Source organism: Triturus cristatus, chromosome 8 (assembly GCF_964204655.1).
Source record: "Triturus cristatus chromosome 8, aTriCri1.1, whole genome shotgun sequence".
In the NCBI taxonomy this organism is placed as follows: domain Eukaryota; kingdom Metazoa; phylum Chordata; class Amphibia; order Caudata; family Salamandridae; genus Triturus; species Triturus cristatus.
In genome coordinates this window covers 1,193,673,436-1,193,699,043 of record NC_140591.1, presented here as the reverse complement: position 1 = coordinate 1,193,699,043, position 25,608 = coordinate 1,193,673,436, and the positions used below count along the sequence as shown (strand labels likewise).

General features: G+C 41.6%; 1 protein-coding gene across 4 annotated transcripts in view; it reads left to right on the top strand.

Moving 5' to 3' along the window:
• The window catches only part of LOC146805601 (uncharacterized), a 704,269-nt gene that overhangs the window by 261,945 nt on the left and 416,716 nt on the right, over positions 1-25,608 (top strand). For all 4 annotated transcript variants that reach the window (XR_014967862.1, XR_014967861.1, XM_085622879.1 and 1 more), the window contains one exon: positions 25,277-25,345. Coding sequence is in view for 2 of the 4 variants with exons in the window: in XM_085622879.1 (XP_085479005.1) it covers positions 25,277-25,345 (69 nt within the window). In the remaining 2 variants the exon portion in view is untranslated. The remainder of the gene's footprint in view (positions 1-25,276; positions 25,346-25,608) is intronic.

Below are 25,608 nucleotides of genomic sequence, written 5' to 3'. Positions count from 1 at the left end.
CACTCTCAACAGGTGCTATTATGCCTTTCTCCTGAAAAGAGTCCAGTTCCGCCATGACTCCATCTCTAACAGCTGGGGGTGTATTCCTTGCTTTATGACAAATGGGAACAGCCCCTTCTTTGAGTATTTTTTTGTGTACAAAGCTGTTCATCTTGCCCACCAAGCCAGAGAACACACTGGGGAATTTCTTCTTCAAGGCATCCACCAGAGATTGTTCCTGGTCTCCTAGCGCAAAGACTTGATCTCTTTTATTGGGATTTAGGATGATACCTAGAGCCCCTAAAACTGAGGGGCCTATCTCAGGTACAAATAGCTTCTCTCTGGCAGTCCTATTCTTAAACTCAAAAAACACTTCTACAAATCCTACCATGGGAATTTCCTCCCCCGTAAACGTAACAGGATGGATCTCTGTAGGTCTTAACTCTTTATTCAATACAACCGCCAATTTGTCCTCCAATACCTTCTGTTGAATAATGGTGTACGGCGACACAGAATCCACAACAATTTGAATTTGCACCCCCTCAATAGTTATATCACCCCGGGGTTTCTTTTGGGAGCTTGCCCCCACTCCTAGGACAACAGCATCAAGACATCCCTCCGCCTCAATACATAAAACACCTTCCTCACTTAAAGAATCAGTGTCCCAGTTGTTTTCCACAAAGTTGTCGCACACACACATCATGTGCTTCTTTCCCACCCTGTCTAGCTTTCTTCTGCATTCCTTAGCAACGTGACCCATTATTCCGCAAAAAGCACATTTAGATTTCCAGGCAAGACAGGTCTTATCTCTAGCAATGTGACCCTTGCTATCACATCTAAAACATGTGAGGCGCTTGTCATCCTGAACTACCTTCCTCTTATTAGTGCTTTTCCAATTCTTCTCCCTGAAATTTGGCCTATCTCGCTTTTTGCTTTCACTTTTAGGAAGGGTAGAAACTTTCCCCACAACCTTGCAGTCATTTTTAAGAGATGATTTTGAGCACCCTCTGGACATTTCCGCTTTTTTAATTAAAGCAGTGATCTCATCTAAGGTAGCTTCACCACACACCCATAGTTTCTCTTAGATCCTTGAACCTCTAGAATACATAACTAACTAGTCCCTTATAAAGTCATCATGTAGGGGTCCAAATTTGCACGAAATGGCCAACTTCTTCAAGGCAGCAACGTCATCTTCTACACTTTCAGTGCTTGCCTGCTTCATCTGGAAGAATGAGTATCTGTCTATGGCAACATAAACAGTGCGGTGATAGCGAGCATCGAAGTCTTCTAATGCTTCTAACTCCAGCCGCTCGTACCTGGGGGCCGGCTAATTTTAACCACCAGGATGGTCCTGAATTTTCTGCCACAGCTCAACAGGCATATTTCGATGTTCCGTTGCCTTTTCTACTGGGTAGACGGCAGGGATTTCTCTCCATACAGAGCCACCACTCTGCCCGTTCTCTCTTCGCCTCAGGAACTCGCAAGAATATGCAGCAGGCTAGTCAGCATGCGTAGAATGTTCTTCCTCGCACGTTGCCACTTACTAAGGACTACTGAAGTGGTAAGTAATGCAGTAGCATCTTTATTGTAGGAGAGAACAGGCAGGTACAACCTTCCTCTGGCCCCACAATCAGCAGCTGCCCACTGTTCCCCCAACATTCTGGAACCTGCGGCATCCAGTCACCAAGGAGTTGGTAACTAGGATATCACATCTTGCAAAACACGGAAATAGTTAAAGAAGTCCACAAACTACGACAGAGGATCGAACATGAGGCCACGAGTTTCATAGTTTGCAAACTCTGTACGGAACCCATGAGCTAATGTTTGTTACAAAAGATGTGTCCACAATTTTCAAAGTCTGCTAACTCAACTAAGAGTTCACACGCTTTGAGGTGAGGTCGTGGGGGCAGGCGCCTGCCATTCACCTTCAGTTGACAAACTGAGTGTTGTTAGCAAACCAAATGCCTCTTAGGGATCTCACCTCTTAAGGCTGGTGGTCAGTGAATCACCAACATGCCACCCATATGTGGCCTTTATATTAATCAGCTTTGAGTCTGCAGACCTGAAATGGAAGACGGGATAAAAAAGCTCTTGTCCAATGGGGTTTGCAAGCTGTCTGCAGATATACAGTCAAGATATCTCCATTATTTGACCATTTGAAGTGCACCAAACACATGTTTCTAACATTATTGATCCAAAAACTGCTTAATGCATTTACAACCAACCAAGTAAAGGCATTCCTGTGAGTAAAGCTCTAGCTTCAATTTTGTTTAATTTCCTATTTTTTGCTGTAGAGAATAGAAACGTTTCTTATGGGAGCTAAACCTATTTAAACTTCCTATTATTTACCACCCTCCCAGGGTGGAGCTGCTATAAACCTTTTATGACAAAACTAAGCCAGTTTCGCTAAATGCTAGAAATGGTTTTTGCTGATCAATCAAACAGTTGAAAAGTTATAAGCAAAACAAGAATCGGCATAGCACTACAAACTCAGACGTAACCATAACTACACAGCTGCTAATTGTGCAGTAATATATACACATACGTATAAATGTATTGTAACCACATTTTCTTTACATTCTTAGACAATTTAAATGCATTGTTTTAATAACTTATTAACTTTTACATTTTAATTTATTTTAACTAAACTCAGTTTTTATTGTTTTTAATCTTTTCTCTATGCATATTTATATATTTTCTGTTCTGAAGGTGCATCCCATGTCTAAATTTGAATAGAAAAGAAATCATAATAATTCATATATGAAAAGAAAGAGAGAAAAATGGAAAAGAGGAAGGAAAACAAGGGGGCAGTGGAATTTAAGCTAACTCCAAGAAGACGTTATTAATTATTAGAAAGTTATAAAATGTTTAGTATTCGAAATGGGGGACATGGGATTTACTTTCAGAACAGAAGAAGTGACCTTCTAGGGTGTGAATTGATTGACTTTTTTTTCATTTGAGATACATTACATGATGACATTTCTGAAGCATTACTTGATGAACTGGGTTCAACCTATTAATTATTCACCACACACATCTACAAATGTTATGTCACAGATATAGTTGAGATTTTAGTATAATTCAGTGCTTTAACAGCACACTGGACTTCCCATTCAAGATGTATGTATCTATAAAATATTTATAAAGCACATTATCGCTCCAAAGGAGCATCTTGGCGCTATGCGAAGGGGAGAAAAGGAACTCAAGGCTGCTGCGGACAAATGCGGGGATCATATAAGTGAGAGGCACAGGGACTCTGGTGCTTCAAAGATCCAAGTTTCAGCAATTTCCTAAAGGGGGATACTGATTGTGAGAGTCTGAGATGGCCAGGAAGCAAATTCCAGGCTTTTACCCCGAGGATAGCTACAGATTTTACACCTTTAGTTTTACACCTCAAAGAAGGAGGTGTAAGGAGGTTTGCTGATGAAGATCTGAGCAGACAGGAAGTGACGTAAGGAGTGAACCTGGCTGCTAAGTATTTGAGACCTGATGCTATGGCCGCTCTAAAGGTGATAAGCAAGATGTTAAATAGTACTCTTATACAAATTGGCAGCCAAATTAGTAACCTGAGGGCTGCTGACACAGAATATCGACGAGGTAGCTTTAGCACCAAGTGTGCTACAGCATGTTGTACTATCTGTAGTGTTTTTTAAATTGTCTTATTGGTCCCTGCATACAGACTATTACAATACTCCAATCTCAAAATAATGAGGGATATGGCCACTGTTTTTCTTGCCGTGTAAGGTATCAAATTGAAAAAAATAAGGTTTTAATCAACTGTACACACTTCCCAGCCACCGCTAACGCTTGTGGGTGAAAGGAAAGTGATCTATCAAATTTTACTCCTAGATTCTTTACCACCTCCACTGTGTCTGGCGGAAGGAGAATATCTTTAAGGCCACCTTAAGCTAGTGGTAAAAGGATTGGCCTTTCTTAGTAGCCTGATCTCAGTTTTTTCGGTATTACATTTAAGATGGTTAAATTGCTTCCAGTGAATGACTTCTGTAAGACATAGTTGAAAGTACACTTCTGCAGTAGTGAAATTCTTGTTGAGCACTATATCAACTGAGTATCATTAGCATATGAGGTGGTTTCAATGTTGAAGGAGGATTCTATAAGGGAGGCCATGTATACATTGAATGGAACCAGGCTGAGGACGGATCCCTGTAGAAAGCCAGATTTCAGTGGTTTTTGGTTGGCCGATAGCGACCAAGAGTAACCACTTGCTTACAGTTGGTAATGAAAGACTTTAACCAAGCCAAGGGTAGGTGGGAAATATTGCAAGTCTTTTGACCATACACTTGAATATCGTGGGATAGGGGATCAAATGCAGCTGATATATCTAATAGAATCAGTACTGCATTTTTCTCTGTAATTTCTAGCAGTGCGTATTCAGTGGAATTGCTAGGTCGAAATCCCTACTAGCGAGGGTGCAGAATATTGGCCTTTTCTAAGAAGGTGGTCAACTGACTTTTGACCAATTTCTCTGTGATATTACTTTTGCAAGGTAACAAAGAGATGGGCCAGAGGTTGGAGAGAGTGATAGGGTCTGTTAGTTGCTTTTTTTAAAGGAACTTTACAGCAGCCACATTCCAATCAATAGGAACTTCTGCAGTTAAAAGGGAGAAAATATTTATATCACTGATAACCGGATTAACGACATATATGATAGCATGTAGCACTTCCGGAGGGCATACGTCAAAAGGTGAACCGGATTTGCAGCAGAAGATGGCTTGGCGTGACTGCTCCCAGCTGATGGTATGGAAGGTTTTAAGACTAGGACCGGCCATGTCAGGCACTGATAGTATATCTTGTGGGGGGGCATATACCATGTCAAGATCTATTTGTAACTTTTGTTTTTTTTGGTAAAAAATAGTGGCTATATTGTTACATAAGATTTGTGAAGGGGAATGTCATGATTCAATATTTTAGGATGAGTGAATGATTTCACAATTTAAAAAATATATTTTTGATCTGATTCAGCAGTCGTTAGTAGGCTTGTATGATAAGCTTTCTTTTCGACTATGATTTGTTTGTGATAGGCTTTCAGAGCTGATCTGAACTGAGTTAAATCCGTTCCCCCATCTTCGCTCTAGTTGTCTACAGAGAAGATGCAAGTCATCTAGCTTTTGGGTATACCAGGGGGATGATACTTTAGTGGTCGGTTTCTTTTTCAAAGGGATGGGGGGGCAAATATATTGCTGAGCGTGGTCATCCATGAGTTAATGCTAGGGATGTGTTGCCTGATACAGTAGGTCTAAGCCCTAATGCACAATTAGCTAGATCTGAATGATTTAACATATTGCCCCATTTGCAAACTGTCCCTGGGGCACTAGAGGAAAGGGCCCGTGAGGGATTAGCACCATATAATTCCAAGCTGAATAAATTAATAGTGTGACTAAGGTAGCAGAATTGGGGGATTAACAGTTAGTGAGCGTAGGTTCGAGCAAATCCCAACTAGGATATGTCAGGCGCAATGTGTGGGGGAACAAACCATCTGTTCAAGACCTAGAGTATCAATGGTGTCGAAGAATTTTCTAACTCAGGGTTCATTTTTACATTCTAAATGGAGGTTATAATCCCCCAATAAAGTGAAATTCTAGTATCTGAAAATGAAGGGACCTAAAGTTCTCCCCAGTGATTCTAGAAATAAATAGTTAGGGCCAGGTGGGCTATAAGTCAATGCTTCAGACAATGAGGAGTACATTCCACTTGGAAACAAATACCCAGGCTTTCTGCTCCGTTAATGCCAAGGAGCTAAAAAAAAGAGCATTGCAATAAATTATGGCCAAACCTCTTCACAGTGATTCAGTCCGATCCTGTCTGTGTATTCGATATCCCGGCAGAAGAGCCTGTACAATATCTGGATTACACCAATCTTTATCCACAATGAAAAGAAATCTAAATGGGATTCCAAGATCTTGTCATAGACATTCTGAGCATGCTTGCTCAAGGAGCAAGCATTAATTAGACCACCCACCATCGAGTTTGATGGGACCTTGTTCACTGCAACATCTTCAATAACATAACTCAGTACTAATTTACATCTACTATGGGAAATGGGCCCTTCCCATAGGTCAGGATTCAAGCAAAACACACAATTATGGTGTGAATTGTTAAAAGAGAGTAAATACTCTCTCGTTATAATCAAACCGGGTTCAAATTAGTCAACATTCCTGGCATTGGCCACGTTCTGGACACGGACGGTTCCAGGCGGGTTTGCCTTTGGCGAGCCTTCGTCGCGCCTTTGGCGTATTTGTTGTGGTGGGCACATTAAGTAGCTTGTGCCCGTCAACCGCTAGAGCGATGACTCACAAGATGGCCGCTCTTCCGGTTGCCATAGGTCAAATCAAATCAAATCAGGCGTTTGTTAAGCGCAACTACTCACCCGTGAGGGTCTGAAGGCGCTGGGGGAGGGGGGTTTCACAGGTTCCAGTCCATCAAGGAGGGGGTCTGTTGAAGAGCCAGGTTTTGAGGTTTCTTGTGAAGATGGGGAGAGATGTTGTCTGTCTGAGGTGGAGAGGGAGGGCGTTCTAGGCTCTGGCCGCGAGGAAGAAGAAGGAGCGGCCGCCTGATCTGGTCTTTCTGGTGCGGGGGACCACAGCGTAGGAGAGCTGGGCTGATCGTAGGGTCCTTTGGGGTGCATGGAATTTGAGTTGGCTGTTCAGGTATGCTGGTCCGGTTTCGTGGAGGGCCTTGTGAGCGTGGGTGAGCATCTTGAAGGTGACTCTAGCTTTGATGGGGAGCCAGTGGAGTGTGCGCAGGTGCTGGGAGATGTGGCAGTGTCTTGGCAGGTTGAGGACCAGTCTTGCGGCGGCGTTTTGGATGTTCTGTAGCTTGCGGGTGAGGTTTTTGTTTATTCCGGCATAGAGTGCGTTGCCGTAGTCGAGCCTGCTGGTGACCAGGGCGTGAGTGAAGGGTCTTTCTGTGTTCGAGGGGGATCCATTTGAAGGTCTTACATAGGAGGCGGAGGGTGTGGAAGCAGGAGGAGGAGACGGAGTTGATCGGTCACACAATAGAGGGGGATCAATGTACACGACGCCAGAAGAACTGGTAAGGGTGTTGTCTACAGCATCTAGCAGTGCAATCTGGTCGTGTTTAGGATCACAGAGAATGTTAGGACCCAAAGTTGAACCACAATCGGTTCAGTGAAAATTAAAAAAAACACATTCAAATTCAACCAGACATTGAAGGCTCAGTTTCCCCCAACAATGATGTAAATAATGATACAAGATGTATAAATAGGAGCATTAGTTAAACATAGAAGTGTCAATTTGTGAGTTCCCACAAGGGTTTAATTGAATCATCAAGAGTTCTGCCTGCTAATGGTATCATCAAGAGTTCTGTTTGCTCTGGGTGCAGTATGGTGTAATATAAATGTGCGTTTTTGAAAGCTTCATCAAATCTGTGGGCTCAGCCCTAATCATTCTCTGGTACATTCCAAGATCAAAAATCCATTTATAATTCAGATTTGTATCAAGTAATATTTTGCTAACAGGTCACTATGTAGCACTGATAGAGCCTTCTGTATTTCCTTTCTAATATGATCACAGCCAAGTGATCAAGGGCAGAGGGGCAAAACTAATCGGAGTTTGTGTCACGTTAAAATTACTGATTCGAAATCTTCTTGAGTGGCTACTTTCAGTTGACCGGATTTCTGACTAACGCGATCCTTCGGTCACAGTGCTACACCCTCACAGCCGCCTAGGTGCAACTGCAGGTTTTATATATTGATATTGATGCTTGTGTGGATTTTCCAACTGTGTCATATGCTAACAGTAGCATTATACCTTAACATGAAGTAACTGCATGTGATTAGCTCAAGTAAATAAGAGGGCTGTGCCACAAGTAGAACGATTGTTAGACAAATATTGTGATGATGTTTTACTTTAATTTTGCATTTCTGGATTTGCAACGTGCTAGATAACAATAAGGTAAGTCAGTTTTTAATGTTTATCCAATCAATGTGCACGAGTGAATATTAATGATATATATGGGGTAAAAAAATGCAGGGGTGTCATGTGATCAAGACCGCGATGTAGTAGGCGAAATGCATCATGGACGTCAGGCAGATGCCTTGTGAAGTCTGTTTCATTTGGGAAATAAAGCCTGAATAAAGCACTTTTTGTATTCAACAACATGGAGTGGTCCGTACCTCTTTGGTGGCAGTGGTAATCTTTTCTGATAGTGTGCCAGGTATATATATATATATATATATATATATATATATATATTCCAACGTAAAGGTTGCCCCAAAAGAAGACGCCGACTCACGAGGAGGTTTACTTCCTTTAATGGAGGACTTCAGCAGGGCAGCAAAGAACACCATTCCATAAGTAAAATCGCCCAACGCGTTTCAAACACCACTGTGTCCTTGTTCACAGGCTTGAAGAACTGCAAACAGCAGCATCAGGGAACTCCTAATGAACTTTCCAAGTCCCGCCCCAGTGGGCGTGTCCCAAGGTATGCTGGTACTTGTGGTTCCCTTAATACATCTCGAGTGAGTGCTGCTGTGCCTTTCAAATTAAATCATTGTTTTTACCCCAGTGGGCTGGAGGGGTGAAAACCACTGCTCGAACTGTTTGTGATAATGTCCACTCACACGGACCTCATCGTTCCTTAAACGCGCTTGGTGTTTACCAAACGCAGGATCTGCCAAGAAGGCAGGGGGGCGTCTTCGCGACCGGGCAGGCCGCTAACATTCCAACGTAAAGGTTGCCCCAAAAGAAGACGCCGACTCACGAGGAGGTTTACTTCCTTTAATGGAGGACTTCAGCAGGGCAGCAAAGAACACCATTCCATAAGTAAAATCGCCCAACGCGTTTCAAACACCACTGTGTCCTTGTTCACAGGCTTGAAGAACTGCAAACAGCAGCATCAGGGAACTCCTAATGAACTTTCCAAGTCCCGCCCCAGTGGGCGTGTCCCAAGGTATGCTGGTACTTGTGGTTCCCTTAATACATCTCGAGTGAGTGCTGCTGTGCCTTTCAAATTAAATCATTGTTTTTACCCCAGTGGGCTGGAGGGGTGAAAACCACTGCTCGAACTGTTTGTGATAATGTCCACTCACACGGACCTCATCGTTCCTTAAACGCGCTTGGTGTTTACCAAACGCAGGATCTGCCAAGAAGGCAGGGGGGCGTCTTCGACCGATGAGGTCCGTGTGAGTGGACATTATCACAAACAGGGGTAAAAACAATGATTTAATTTGAAAGGCACAGCAGCACTCACTCGAGATGAGATGCGGTCGCCAGTAGGTAGTTATAGTTAGGACCACGTTTCCATAGGAAATCCGCAACATTCTATTTTGAATAACTTTTGCGCCGGTCGACGAATCCTCGCAAATTTTTCAAAATAGGTGGGGCGCTACGCTCCGCTCCTACCCTGAAAGTCTCGGGGGGATTCGTCAAGCGGGGGCTGAGATAAAAGGGGGGTCCCAAAACGCGTTTTTCCCATGCATTTTTCCATAGGACCTTTAGACACAGCTACAGCCCGAACGGCTGAACAGAATTACTTGAAATTTGGCAGAGAGGTAGTCCTCTGGTCAAGGAAGTGCCTTTTGTAGGTTTGGTGTAAATCTGTTCAGTAGATTCTGAGAAAATAGCCTTTAAATCAATATATATATCTGAGCCAGCTTACGGTGCGCTTACGGTGCGCTTACCGTACGCGTACGGTGACGTGCGCGAGCGCGATTCTGATTGGCTCTTAGATCTTAGTAAACATTCGAATCGGCCGAAACCAGGAAGCGGCGGCCGCCATTTTCTCTCTCGCACTCTCAGTGGGGCAGCATCAATGAAGCCCAAAAATGTGTAAAGGGGCAGTATATTGAGATAATAATCACCCAGCAGTGATATACGGGCCCCCAAATAACCCCCAAGGCAAAATTTTTTTTTATTTTTTTTTTTAAAAATCGCCGATTACGCGTACCGTACGCGTACGGTAAAAATTTGGCAAAAAAAAAAAAATTATCCACACTCTCCCCACCCCATGTGCAAATGGTGCCCAAAGGGCACCATTTGTGCATGGCATATCAGTCAAACGAAAATAATAAACAAAACATTTCAAAACGATGCGCATAATATGTCCCCCATGTGCACACGGTGCGCGAAGCGCATCGTGCGTACATGGCCCATCCCGCATAATGTGGGCACGCGGTGCGCGCAGCGCACCGCGTGACCACCGTGCGTGCATGGCAGTAACTGCGTAAAGTGGGCGCGCGGTGCGCGAAGCGCACCGCGTGCTCACTGTGCGCGCACGGTGCGCGAAGAGCACCGTGCGCGCACGGAACGAACTGCGTTAACTGGGCGCGCACGCCACGAATGGCGTAAAGTAAGTTAGCATTTAAAAAACCGTACAAATTCACTGAAAAAACCATAGGTTTCACACACGTTATAGTTAGGAATTAGCATTTAAAAAACCTTGCAAATTCACTGAAAAAACCATAGGTTTCACACATGTGCTGGAGCAGAGTTTTCCTTTAGAAAATTCTGGGGTTTTTGAAGCTCTGGCATGTCTATGCGTTTATTAATTTATTAATAATTACCAATTAATTATTTGTCTTGTGCAAGTGTGTTTTACTAATCAACCTGTTTGTCCTAACATAAGAGAAAGTTACATGAGGGTTAGCTTGTTTGTGCTGTTCTTGTATTTACAATAACGTGCAAGTTTTCATGTTTAAACGTTGCTGTGTGCTATTTATTTGAGCACAAAATGCTGTCTGAATTAATGCTTTTTATGTCGCAAAGCTAGATAAATGCATACACATAAGGGTATTAGTGGGGTTAACACTGTTTAATCATTATGCTGTAGTAACGTTGTTTTTATTTCTTTTAATTGAGATGGTCTATTGTGGCCTATGGAGGCCTAATCCGTGATGGCTAATTTTGAGAACCTGGCCTCGAGTGAATATTTCTGTGATGTGGCAAGAGAGACCCCTGCTGGAAAAAGGTCGAAGACAACTGACCATGGTCCTTCTATGAAATTTTCCATAAGGACGGCAGCAGCTTTGGGTGTACTCCAAGAAAAGTGAAGGTGTCCTTGGCAATCTCGAAAGGACAAAGGAGCCTTAGAGGGAAACTCTGAACTGTGGCTCGATGGCCGAGGAGGAATCGGATTAAATGTGTTACATGTTTTATTTCCTTGGTTCCTGTTCCGTAGTTCATGTCTTGTGACTTTTCCTGAGCGGAGATTTCCAGATGTAGCAATGTTACATTTTTTCCTTCTCGTTCTGCTCAGTGATACAGTTTATTCAGCCAACTTTATGTGTGTTTCTATTGTATTTTTCACTATAAAAACCTTAGTTTAGGGAGGGCTCCCCCCACTCTTTTGGCCACCTTCACGCGTTGCTGAGGATTGATGCTGAGGACTCTGTCTTGACAGACTTTACCGAGAGACTGGTCCTGACCCGTTCTGACACTTAGTTAGAATAGGTAATTATGAGATGATTTATTCTGATTTACTTTGGCTAATTTTAGATAAAGCAATATAACTTTAACATGGTGTTGAATATTCTTTCTTGTCAATTATTTAGTATATTTTGATCATTGTTGTATAGATTGTATAGAGTATGATTAAGGATAACCACTATAATTAGGTCCTATCGTCCTAGATATAGATGCAGGGTTTTCTTCCCACAGGTCTTATGCTGGTAGAGTATTTGAGCGTATGTTAGTGAAATGGGCCCTAGCGTATGATGAATGTATGTGCGTGTAACTGTGAAATTACTCTATCCGTGGTAGTGGGTTTATTTTAGGTACCCTGATCTCTATCAATTTCTCTGGTAGCAGAGGATGGTTATAGATGGTTGTCTTGATCTTGATAAGATAAGATTGCTTGTATATTAGCTTTTTGATTATTGGTTTATTTTTGATGATATTGGTATATGTACTAATACTATATGTTGGAGTCGTCATGTTGAGTTATATGTAGTGCTTCTGGAATTTGGAAGCTGTTGTAGCAGTTCCGTAGTAGGGCAGAGGGAAGTATATGCTGCTCTCGGGAAAGACGGGATTGTAAGGAATTACGTGTGACAATTGAAGTTGCGCGTTCACATTGTCTGGGTTCGGAATCAGTGACATCGTCGTATGTTACTATTAGATATTTCTGGTATATAAGGAGTGTGTATCGTAGTGAAGGTTATCTGTGAAACTCTGGTCTTAAGTCCCAGGGATCCGTAAGGATTGCCGTTAAAGCTTATCGCGGGAGGAGTAATAGGTATTCTCTAAGCTTGTTTGAGGAACTGGGCAGAGGTAAGCTGCTTAGTTGTTGAGTTATAATTCTGTACAGAGACAGATTGTTCTCGGGAAGCAGGATTCTGTGTGCATGTACTATATTTTTCTCGTGTGATTGTGCGTGAATGCATATACATTTATTGACTGTAAGACTCTTTGGATAAGTCCTAGAGGAAACAGTTATGCGATGTATGAAAGTTGTTGATTCTTGAGAAATAGACTCTCTTTTACTATTCTGTGGTTAGCGAAGCAGACAATGGAGATGTTTTTATGTTGTAACTAATAGATTTTGTAGAAATTTTGACACACGAAGTCTACTGAGAGTTTTTTGTAAAGGAGGGGTAGACGAGTGACAGAGACAGGAGACAGAGACTGCAGCGACTGTTGACGTCAGAAAGTCCGCGCACTGATTGGATAGTGAATCAGAATAGGGTTCGCGCTAAGATTGGCGCGTTAGTGTGAGTCGCGCAGGGATTGGAAGAGCTGTTTAGTGACGTAGACGCTCCAGGATTGGTGTGTTAGTGTGAGTCGCGCTGCTATTAGTTGAGAACCTCGTATTGTATATTTATAATACGGAGAGAGTAGAGAGTTTTAGTAAGCGCTAAAATGTATTACCAAGAAGAGAAAAAGAAAAAGACCTTCTTTGGAAAAGTTAAAAAGTGGTTTAGCAAGGATAAAGAGGTTAAAACGAGAGAGGGTGAGTTGCTACCTCCAGCGAAAACACCTGCATCCTTCATGGCTGCGAAATATGGATTACATACCTGCATATGGTTGCAGAATTGGGTTAGGTATACTAAAGAAGATGGTGTTCTAGCATTTCCAGAACATGGTTCATTTAATTTGGCAGTGTTGAGAAATTTACGGGAAAAGATGTTATGCTTAGACCCGAAGCCGAGACCTACACAGTTCGAGGCTTTAGTGGAATGGGAAGAGGAAGTTCATGAGCGAGAAAAGCAAAGGTCTGGAGGGTATTACAGGTACATGTTTGGGAGGAGACATGATCGTGAAACACATCATGATCGAATGAAAAGATGGCGAGATGCTAGTATGACAGAGGGATTATATCCAATGAGAACAGTTGAAGCTTCTGCTCCTTCGACAGAAAGAGTTTCTGAGTCAGATATGAGAAGATATGGAGAGTATGAGGATGAGGTCTTAAATGACATGATTTACAAGAGACCACCTCCATATAGAACAGAACCAGATGAGAGTACACCAGTTGTTTCTCCGATAAGAGATACAGTTGAGAAAGAAAAAATGACACCTGAATCAAGAGGTAGTAGTTCTTTCAGGGAGAGAGAGAATCGAGGTAGTGAGGAAAATGCTAGAAAATTAGCAAAGACGACAACAGAACTGACTGAGAAAATTAGGGAGTTAACGAAGAATCTGGAAGCTGTTACGGTGCCTGTAACAATAGGTCCAGTTATGCCTGTGTTTGATAAACAGAGAGCAGGTGAGAAAGGACTGGTAATTCCATATATTGCAAATGAATCGACAAATTCAGTTGGTCCTTCAGGAGATTCAGATAAAAGAACAGGGAGAAGTGACCTGAGACAAACCAGACATGATACATGTAGTGAACTATTGGATGTTAGTGAACCTAGTTGTTCAGGGATGCCGATTTTAGAACCGCAGAAAAAAGTGGTTCCAGTGAGAAAAACTGCTGAAATAACAGTTGATGATTTGAATGATTGGATGAAGGTTCTTCAGAAAAAGGACAAGGATTCACAAGTTATTGATGTGGTTAAGTTACGTATAGAATTAGAAGAGCTTGTGACAGGAACAGTTCCAACAGAAATCCTGAAGAGTCATCATGATGGTGAGCTAATATTCATGTGCAAAAGCATAACATGGAGAGCAAGAAATACGCATGATAGACTAAGAGCAATAGCAAATGAGCAAGGAGTTGACATTGATAGAGTAAAGGCTTTGCAGAAAACGTACAGGATGGATTTCACAGAGAAAGACATTGAGAATTTGAATACTTCTGGTAGAACAGGACAGATTAAAGAAATGGTGGCATTACTGCGAAGATGGGGTGATGTAGAAAAGTGGAAGGATAGGTGGTATAAGAAAAGAGAAGAATCTGAGGATAGAACAACTTATTCAGCATTTCCAGTGAGAGAAAAGGAGAAACCAGTGGAGAATTATCCCATGAGAGAAATACCTGGAGGAGGATATGTACATGTTCCATGGACCAGACAGGATATTTTATCATTTACGAATGATTTCCCTCGATTGAGAGAAAAGCCCGTCGAGTGGTATAGGCAGGTAGATAGGTTTGTGAAATTGTCAAAAGTGCTGTGGGTTGACCTGAATAGTCTGTTTGATATAATTGTTCCAGCAGACTTGTGGACTGAGTGTAAAATCGTTGTGAGTTGGCCTACTGAGGAATATCCAAGAGATTCAAGAACAGGGGCACCAGATCCAGAAGTAATGAGGAAGTATGATCAGGTGATGGTATACCTGAAGAGTAAAGTTCCTCCAAAAGAGACAGACTGGGTTAAGATAGATCGAACACAACAGGAAGCAAAAGAATCAGTTCATGCTTTTTACGAGAGGCTGATACTGGCTTTTAAACAATTCAGTGGAGATGAACACCTGGGTGACAAAGATTTGAGTCACTTTGTATACAGATTTGTATATGGTCTTAGACCTGAAATTGGTGAGAGAATTCGTGAACACACAGTGGATTGGCAGAGTAAAAAGGTAGATGAGATCCTGAGACATGCAAAATACTTTAGTGATGAAATTGAAGCAAAACAAAGAAAGCTGAAAGAGAAAGCAATGTGGGCACAAGTGAAAGTTGCAGAAAGACAGGAAGCACAGTTGGTGGAACAGGCAAATAATCCAGGAAATAATGGAGGAAATAGACCGAGATTTGCAGGAAAAGGGAAAGGAAGTCTTGAGGAAGCCAAAAAGAAGTTCCCGTGTCACAATTGTGGCCAACTGGGACATTGGAGATCGGAATGTCCTAATCCACCATTAAATGAAGGTAAATCCTTAAATCAACAGGTGCAGAATGATGGGAATAACCAGCAGCAACAACAGCAGAAAGTTGTGAGACAGCAGCAGAGTCAAGAGCCAAAACCGCCCTTACCGCAGAATAGAGGGGTACAAAAGTACAATCAGGACTCAGGATTCTTCAATGATGAGCAGGTAAACAAACCGAGACGTACTAACAAAGTACAGCAGTACTTGTTAAAAAGTGAAGGGAGTGAGTCTGAGGGTGATTATTGACGGTGCCGAGGAGAGGAAGAAGAGTGCATACTTGGTGCAACTCTAGAAATAGACCAGGCAGGACCATTTGTGGATGGGAAAATAAATGAGGAGAGTGTTACTTTTTTGGTAGACACAGGTGCAACAAGATCAACTGTCAGGTCAACAGATGTTAGAAATCTTCCTCTCTCGGATGAAGCAATCCAAGTAGTTGGTGTAGCCAATACACAAATCAGAACACGTCTTACTGAACCAGTAAGAGTACAGATAGGGAAATTTTCAGACATGCACAGATTTATTGTCTGTGACACGAGTCCAGTGAACCTGTTAGGTAGCGACTTATTGTGTAAAATGAATTGCGCAATTTTTTGTACACCAGATGGAATAGCTTTTGAGACACCAGATGATGATGTTTTCTACCGAATGACTCTAGAGAATAGAGAAAATGAGTTAATTGGTGCATTTCCAGTGTTCAATCCGGAGGATTTGCCTCAAGTACTGAGAGACACAGTGAAAAGAGCAGTTTGGGATTTTACAGGAGAGGATGTGGGATTGATGAATAATGTAGATCCAGTGAAAATTGCAGTGAAAGAGGGAATTACATATCCTAACATTCCTCAGTACAAAATGACACCAGAAATAATTGAAGGGATAACTCCTATAATTGAGAAAATGATTCAGCAAGGAGTCCTAAGAGAACTATTGAGTAGTCCGTGTAATTCACCGATAATGGGACTGAAAAAGCCCAATGGCAAGTTCAGGATTGTGCAAGACCTGAGAAAAGTTAATCAAATTGTGGTGGCATGTTGTCCCATTGTGCCAAATCCATCAGTGATTTTGTATCAAATTCCACATGATGCTGAGTGGTATACAGTAATTGATTTGTGTCATGCGTTCTTTTCAATTCCATTGCATCATGACAGCCAGCCGATTTTTGCATTTAGGTTTGGCCAGCGTATTTTAGCATGGTGTCGTATCCCACAGGGGTATACGGAGAGTCCTTCGATATTCAATCAGTTATTGAAAAAATCGTTGGAAAGTCTGATCATGCCTGAGAGCTCAGTGCTAGTACAATATATTGATGACCTACTTGTGGCATCAAAGACACGTGAAGCTTGTGAAGTGGATACCATAGCTTTACTGAATCATCTGGCAGATGGAGGGTTAAAGGTATCTCCAGCCAAATTGCAATTTTGCAAGAAAGAAGTGCATTATCTTGGACATAATATTGAAAAAGGTCTGAGAAAAGTGACTACTGACAGGATCAGAATAATCAGAGAAATGAAAGCTCCAAAGACCCAGAGAGAAGTGAGAATGTTCCTGGGTATGGTGGGTTATTGTCGTCAGTGGATAATTAATTTTTCCCTGATAGCAACGCCATTGATTAAATTGACAAAAAGTGAAATGACAGATCCATTAGATCTGGATGCAGAACAAATGGCAGCATTTGAAGAGCTCAAAACTAAAATGTGTGAGGCCCCAGCTTTGGGTATGCCTGACTACGAAAAAGAGTTCGAACTGTACTGCAGTGAGAGAAATGGATGTGCACTTTCAGTGTTAATCCAGAAACATGGGCAATTGAGAAGGCCTATTGCATACTTCTCATCGACACTTGACACTGTAGCTGTGGGGTTACCAGGTTGTCTGAAAGCTGTAGCTGCGACATGTAGAAGCCTGGAACAGAGTGAGGGGATCATAATGGGGTATCCTGTAAGGGTATTCGTACCTCACAATGTGGCAATTCTTTTGACAAGAAGCAGAACTCAGCATATGTCACATAGTCGGCTGACTAAGTACGAAAAAGTGATTCTGGGAGCATCAAATGTGACTCTCGAGAGATGTGTGAATGTGAATCCAGCGACACTTTTGCCAGACATTGAAAATGTGGGTGTGAGAATGGAAGATGATCATGATTGTTTGGATGTGCTTGAGTACTGTACGAAACCAAGACCAGACATAAGGGATATTCCCTTACCTGAGAATGACCATGTGTTGTTTGTGGATGGATCATGCCTGAGAAATGATAATGGTGTGCTATGTGCAGCATATGCGGTGTGCAAAGTTTCAGAGGTCATGGAAGCATCACCATTGAAAGGAGTGAAATCTGCGCAAGTTGCTGAACTAGTGGCATTGACAAAAGCTTGTGAGATTGGGAAAGACTTGAGAACAACCGTGTTGACAGATAGTCAGTATGGATTTGGAGTGGTGCATGACTTTGGTCAACTGTGGCTACAAAGATGTTTCTTGACATCGGGTGGAACTCCGATAAAGAATGCTGAGTTGATTGGAAAATTGCTTGAGGCGATACAGCTGCCTAAAGAGTTAGCGGTTGTAAAATGTGCTGCACATGGTTCAGGGGATGATTTTATCATTGTTGGTAACAGGTATGCCAACGATGTGGCGCAGTATTGCGCCAAAACAAACCAGTCGATTAACAGGGATAGGATGGAAGAAATGTCTGTTCTTTCTGTGATGTTTACTAATGTCCTAGAAACGTGGGATGAAGTAAAGCAGTTACAAGATGAGGCAGGAGAAGAAGAGAAACAAGATTGGGTTAAGGCAGGATGTGCTCCAAGAGAAACAGATCATGTTTGGGTCTACAGAGATGGCAGACCAGTAATGCCAAATTCAATTTTGTCGTCAATGGCAAGGATGTATCATGGCCAGGGACATCTGGGGAGGGACGCGATGGTAAGGTCCTTTAAACAAACCTGGTACAATGCAAAGTTTAGGACAATTGCGGAGAGCATCTGTCAAAGGTGTTTGATTTGTCAGCAATTTAACACAGGGAAAAAGACAGTGGTAAGTCTAGGGACAATTGGCAGAGAAGGAGGTCCTTTTACAAGAATGCAGATTGATTTCATTGAAATGCCCCAAGTGAACAGACTGAGGTATGTTCTAGTGGTAGTCTGTTTATTTTCAAGGTGGGTGGAAGCTTACCCGACTAGAAGAAATGATGGATTGACAGTGGCAAAATTACTGTTGAGAGAGTTGATTCCTAGGTACGGGTTTCCAGTTACAGTTGAGTCTGATAGAGGTAGACACTTTCAAAATGAACTCATTGGTTTGATTTGTGAAGCATTGAAAATACAGCAGAAGCTACATTGTGCATACCGACCAGAGGCTTCTGGTGTGGTTGAGCAGATCAATGGCACAATCAAGAATAGGATTGGAAAAATGTGTTTAGCCACTGGCATGAAATGGCCAGATGTATTACCTCTTGTTCTGATGACAATGAGATCTACTCCAGATAGAACTACAGGTTTGAGCCCGCATGAAATAATCATGGGACGTGCAATGCGCCATGCATTCGTGCCTGTAAATAAATTGGTGGCAATAACTGATGACATGATTTTGGATTACTGTAAAGGCCTGGCTGACGCAGTTCATTCTGTGTTTCACCAGATTGGAGAAGAAGCTACCACACTTGAGAAGAAGCAAGCCCATGATCTGAGTCCAGGTGACTGGGTGAGGATTAAGGTGCACAGAAGAAGAAATTGCTTGATTCCAAGGTGGGGAAGGCCGAGACAAGTTATTCTGACTACGACGACTGCAGTAAAGTGTGCTGGAGTGAAGCACTGGGTACATGCAAGTCATACTCTGAGAGTTCCAAGCCCGAGAGAGGGAACTGGTGAAGAGTATTATGAAGAGTCAGATTCCAGTGATGGTGAAGATCCTGAAGATACGGAATCAGTGAGAAAAGAAGCAGAGAGAGCTTCAAGAGATTCACTGCGAGTATCAGAGGGAAAATCGAGTTCTGTTGCAGAGCCTGAAGTTTCGAGTAGCAGTGGAAGTAAAAGAAAAGAAAAGAGAAAACACACAGAACCCACTCCTGAATCAGAAGAGGAGGAGATTGAAGAACCACTTGAGATTATTCTTGAGAAAACAGGGTCAGAAGAAGATAGAGAGGGACAGATTGCGGAAGACCCCCGAGGAGGTGTAGGGAACATTGATGAGGAGCTAGGTGAAGGGACAAGTAGACAGCAAGAAGATTGCGTGTCGGAGACCCGAGGAGGGACAGAAGTAGGGAAGTCTCAAACAGTGGTGAAAAAATCTGTGGAGAAAAGAAAAGCTACTGGGAAACGAAAACAAGAGGCACTTGAAACAGATGATGAAGATGAACAAACAGAAGGTCGAGTTCTGAGAAAGAGAACTTCGATTGGAGAGAAGAGTGTTAAAGAATTGAGGCCGAAAAAGGTTGTGAGAGGAGATCGTTGGCCTAACAACCGAGTGAAAAGGGTGAGATACAGAGTAATAAGAGCAAATTCATCAAAAGCTGAACAAGTGAATGAAGTATCAAGCCAAACTTCGAGAGCAGAAGAAGAAGAATCAAAGAAATCAAAAGAACCAGTAGAAATAAGAAGAGTTAAAAGACCCAACCAAAAGTACAGATCACCGGAATGGTCTTATGTGACACTGTCTGAAGAAGGAAAAGAGGAAACAGTGACTCGAGATAATCCGGAAGTGGTCTTGAGAAAAGTGGTTGAGGAAGATACTGGTGAAATTCTGAAAGTACTTTTGACTGACATTGGAGAAGAGTCGAGTACTGAGGATTCCGACGTTGGAGATCTGATACAATTTGATGTTGAAGAAATTGAAGTGAAGAATGACAAGTATCCAAACTGAGTGAAAGAAGGATTCACTTGGATCAAGTGAACGAAGAGATCATTTGAATAAACTGAAAGCTGAAGAATTGCTGAAGAATTGAAGAAGTTCAAATAGTAGTGGAGTAGTAGAGGCTAAACTAAAATGGCTAACATAGAGGAAAATAGAAATAGATGTGCCTTTTTAAAGAGGTGGTGCAGAATGTGCTGCTGTTGTACTGGATTATTAATGCTTCTATGGGGTGTTTTAATTTTATTAGTAACTTTTAAGGTTGAATTTGGAATGGACATAGAAAACATGACTAATATAGAAAAGAATTCACAAAAAGTAGTTCCAATTAGAAGTAGTAGTTACATACACAAAGATAGGTCGATTAATAATTTTTCTAGTAATGTTTTTTCTAAACTGTTATATGAATATGTGAAGACGATGGAAGTGAGGGATTGCTATGTCTGCATGCAATTACCTGCATCCGTTTCAGAGGGTGTTACTTATCACCATTTGCCAGCTACATATGGTATTTCTTGTAGTATTTTAAGTAGTGTTTTTTATTTGTTAGGGAAAATAGATTATAAGATGTCTAACAGAGATAGTATTTTTGGGCACTTGCCAATGAACAAAGAGCTGAATCCAGCTAAAGAAGCTAACACTTTTGGTGAGATTTTTATTGAAGAAAAAGGACTAACATTAGATTTCATTTTTAAGAATAATTTAACTTGCAGTTTGAAAGGAGAGGAGAAAGCTTTCCTGGATATGGTTGAGGAAAGGAGAGTGAACATGCATGGAAAAGGGGGAAAATATGAAGTGAGTGAGACAATTTGGGACATTGAGATGGGAAAAGAGTTGAGGAATGGGGCTAGTCCAACTTTGGCTCTAGATGCACCGCAGAAGGGTAAACTATGCATTACCAGAAGGGAATCCCAATATGATACATATTTTGTGGGAACTAGTGAGTGCCATGATACATACTTCATTGCGACAGGTTGGGGTTTCAGAGGTGGAGAAGATACAATTTTTCCAGGGGTGTACTATGTTTGTGGGAACAAGGCTTATTACAAGTTGCCTGACCATTGGTATGGCACATGTTATGTGGGCCTGGTTTTTCCTAAGATTTTTCATACAGATAAGGTAAAAGATGTAGAAGACATTAATTTATTAACACGTTTTAAGAGGGAAACTTGGTCTGAAATTGTGGGTGATATTTTTGGGGTTTTGATTCCAGCAGTGGGAATTTCTTTAAATGCTTATGGAATTCGGAAACTGTCCACAGTGGTTGATCGCTTATCGACAAATACCGCAGGAGGGTTTCTTTTGGTGAATACGGAATTAAGTGCCGTACGTGCCATGTCAATGCAAAATCGACTTGCCCTTGATATTCTTTTGGCTAAGGAGGGTGGAGTTTGTGGAATTTTGAAAGTTCAACATTGTTGCACTTACATTCCTGACGAAAGTAAAGACTTGAAGGTCTATATCAAAAATATTACTGATTTGCATGAAGAATTAGTACCACTTGAAACTGGGAGTTTATGGACTAAACTAGCTAATAAGATGATAGCTGTTAAGGATTTTATTGCAAAAATAGGTAGTACTATAATAGGTAGAGTATTGTTTCCTTTGTCTTGTATAATTGTTGCTTTACTGATACTAAGATTGGTGTGTGTGTGTTGTAAAAACAGGAGAGGGAAAGAGAAATTGAAAAATGAAAAGAAAAACAAGAATTCGAATATTTCAAAAAGAGAACCAGAAGAGATTGAACTAGAAGAATTGAGGGAGAGTGTTTATTTAGAGACAAAGAGAGATGATGAAAGAGTGACTGGTGTTTAATGTTGTCTAAAGGGAAGAGACATTTCTGATTTCCTAAAATGGGACAAAATTTTCACTAATTTTTTTTTTTGGGGGGTTTATTTGGTGATAAAATCACCAAAGGGGGGATTGCTGGAGCAGAGTTTTCCTTTAGAAAATTCTGGGGTTTTTGAAGCTCTGGCATGTCTATGCGTTTATTAATTTATTAATAATTACCAATTAATTATTTGTCTTGTGCAAGTGTGTTTTACTAATCAACCTGTTTGTCCTAACATAAGAGAAAGTTACATGAGGGTTAGCTTGTTTGTGCTGTTCTTGTATTTACAATAACGTGCAAGTTTTCATGTTTAAACGTTGCTGTGTGCTATTTATTTGAGCACAAAATGCTGTCTGAATTAATGCTTTTTATGTCGCAAAGCTAGATAAATGCATACACATAAGGGTATTAGTGGGGTTAACACTGTTTAATCATTATGCTGTAGTAACGTTGTTTTTATTTCTTTTAATTGAGATGGTCTATTGTGGCCTATGGAGGCCTAATCCGTGATGGCTAATTTTGAGAACCTGGCCTCGAGTGAATATTTCTGTGATGTGGCAAGAGAGACCCCTGCTGGAAAAAGGTCGAAGACAACTGACCATGGTCCTTCTATGAAATTTTCCATAAGGACGGCAGCAGCTTTGGGTGTACTCCAAGAAAAGTGAAGGTGTCCTTGGCAATCTCGAAAGGACAAAGGAGCCTTAGAGGGAAACTCTGAACTGTGGCTCGATGGCCGAGGAGGAATCGGATTAAATGTGTTACATGTTTTATTTCCTTGGTTCCTGTTCCGTAGTTCATGTCTTGTGACTTTTCCTGAGCGGAGATTTCCAGATGTAGCAATGTTACATTTTTTCCTTCTCGTTCTGCTCAGTGATACAGTTTATTCAGCCAACTTTATGTGTGTTTCTATTGTATTTTTCACTATAAAAACTGTTAGTTTAGGGAGGGCTCCCCCCACTCTTTTGGCCACCTTCACGCGTTGCTGAGGATTGATGCTGAGGACTCTGTCTTGACAGACTTTACCGAGAGACTGGTCCTGACCCGTTCTGACACTTAGTTAGAATAGGTAATTATGAGATGATTTATTCTGATTTACTTTGGCTAATTTTAGATAAAGCAATATAACTTTAACATGGTGTTGAATATTCTTTCTTGTCAATTATTGAGTATATTTTGATCATTGTTGTATAGATTGTATAGAGTATGATTAAGGATAACCACTATAATTAGGTCCTATCGTCCTAGATATAGATGCAGGGTTTTCTTCCCACAGGTCTTATGCTGGTAGAGTATTTGAGCGTATGTTAGTGAAATGGGCCCTAGCGTATGATGAATGTATGTGCGTGTAACTGTGAAATTACTCTATCCGTGGTAGTGGGTTTATTTTAGGTACCCTGATCTCTATCACATGTTATAGTTAGCTGTACATTTTACTGATAAAAAACCAATGAAATTCCCCCGTTATAGTTACTGTAGGCAACTATAACTCACGCGACCGTAATCCTCTGCTGATGACATATGTGTCTTTGTGAAAAAAAAATATTTGTAATATATGTATAGCTAAAATTTAATGGAAGAAGACATGGGAAAATAAGTGTCTAAATACAGTATTAGCATCAGCAGAGGATTGCGGTTGCGTGAGTTATAGTTGCCTACAGTAACTATAACGGGGGAATTTCATTGGTTTTTTATCAGTAAAATGTACAGCTAACTATAACATGTGTGAAACCTATGGTTTTTTCAGTGAATATATATATATATATATATATATATATATATATATATATATATATATATATATATATATATAGATTACCTACTGGCGGTCGCCAGAAGGTAGTTATAGTTAGGACCTATTTTCCTTGGGAAATCCCCAACATTCTATTCCCAATAACTTTAGCGCCGGTTGATGAATCTTCGCAAGATTTGTAAAACTTTTGGCCAGCTCCGGTCCGCTCCTATCCTGAAAGTCTTGGATTGATTCGTCAAGCGGGGGCCGAGAAAAAATGGGGGTCCCAAAACGTGTTTTCCTCATGCATTTTTCCATAGGAACCTTTAGTCGCAGCTACAGCCCGATCTGCTGAACGGAATTACACCAAATTTGGCAAAAAGGTAGCCCTTGCTTCAGTCGTGTCTTTTGGTTAAATGGTATAAATCCGTTCATTAGTTCCTGAGAAAATCAAAAGTAAAATCACATATATATCTATGGGCGCGGTGGATCCGTGCACCCTGCTGAGCACGAGCTGTATGCTAATTGGCTGTCAACACTCCAAACCAGGAAGTGTTGGCAGCCATCTTGTGCTTCGGTAGAATCGAGGCACAAGAAAACAGAAGGAAAAACACGCAAAAAGGGGGCAGGGTAGAAACACCCTGACCCCCTAGGCCTCCTCAGGGGGTCCTACAAGGACCCCCAAGGCCCACATTTTTTGTACTTTTTTTTAAAAAATGGCAGGATGTGCGCAGGGTGCGCGGATCCTGCCGATAAAAAAAAAAAAAAGCGCGGACTCCCGTGCATCTTTGGTAATTAGCCCCCGGGGGGCAATAGGTATTATGTAAAGGGGGGCCCAGAGGGGCCCCCCAGCACTGGGGACCACTGTCAGGACGTGCAAGCACTCTCTTACCTTCAGGAGCACTTGATTGTTTCGCAGAGACGCTATGAGCCAACTTCCTAGAACTCTATTGGATAACCTATGAATTTTTACCTTACTCTAGGCTATAACATAGAGCCCCGGGAGGAGGGCTGGATACTGGACGCACGTAGAAGTCCTGTTGTCGACCTGCGAGGTAACAGAACATAGGTGTAAACTATGCGACCTTGTTTTCCTGTTTAGCGCTAAGTTACTTCTACTCTTTTTTGACACCTTCTTTTGCTAACAGAACTTATTCCTACCTGCGATCTGGGGAGTTCTTGATATTGCGTCCAACAGTCTTGCGAAGGTGTAGGAGTGTGGATTGATGACGTGAAGCTGCGAATACGCGCTGTACCTTGATGGTTATTTTGCTTGTGTCTAAATAAACAAACACAACATTTACATTCTATTCTTGCAATTAAATATTCGATTTACATTTTTCTTTAACTATTACAGCGTCACTTACTTTATATACGTGCACCAACAAATCTTTATACCTTCAGCAGACCTGTAGTAATAATAGTAAAACAAGCTGCACGACAGACATATGAATTCGCTTTTCTTAAACAAACGTATTCCTTAGTTAAAAGTCCAAAAGTCTTAAAACTATCTTCTGAAAGTTCCAAAAGAATTATCTATGCTAATCAGCTGAAAGTTCCAAAAATTGTTGTCTTCTTTACAATGGTAAATTGACTTCAAGCTTTCTTGCGTTGGGCGCCAGAAACTAAAAATTATTACTTAGCTCTTCATTCTTTGAATTCCTCTGTCCTTAGGTCCCTTTTATGAAGCGGTGGTGCCCTCCTGTGGATGAAGACAGAAGACGCGGCTCCTTCGAGATCCAGGTGAGTTGTTCGTCATAGAAGTCAGGAGGCTAAGCACTGAAGATAGCTGGGTGTGGCTTTAAATACTCCTGCCACACCCAGAACGCCAGAACCTTCCTTACGTGTCTCACGCACGTAGCGAGACACGTCTTACCGATCCCGGTTTGAGATCGGGTCGGCTTTAGTGAGCAGTGCGCTTCGATCGCTGCGCATCAGCTCTGCATTACAAAGGCACCAAATTGCTAACGGACTCAAAAAAAGCATAAATCATGAACAATTAAGCA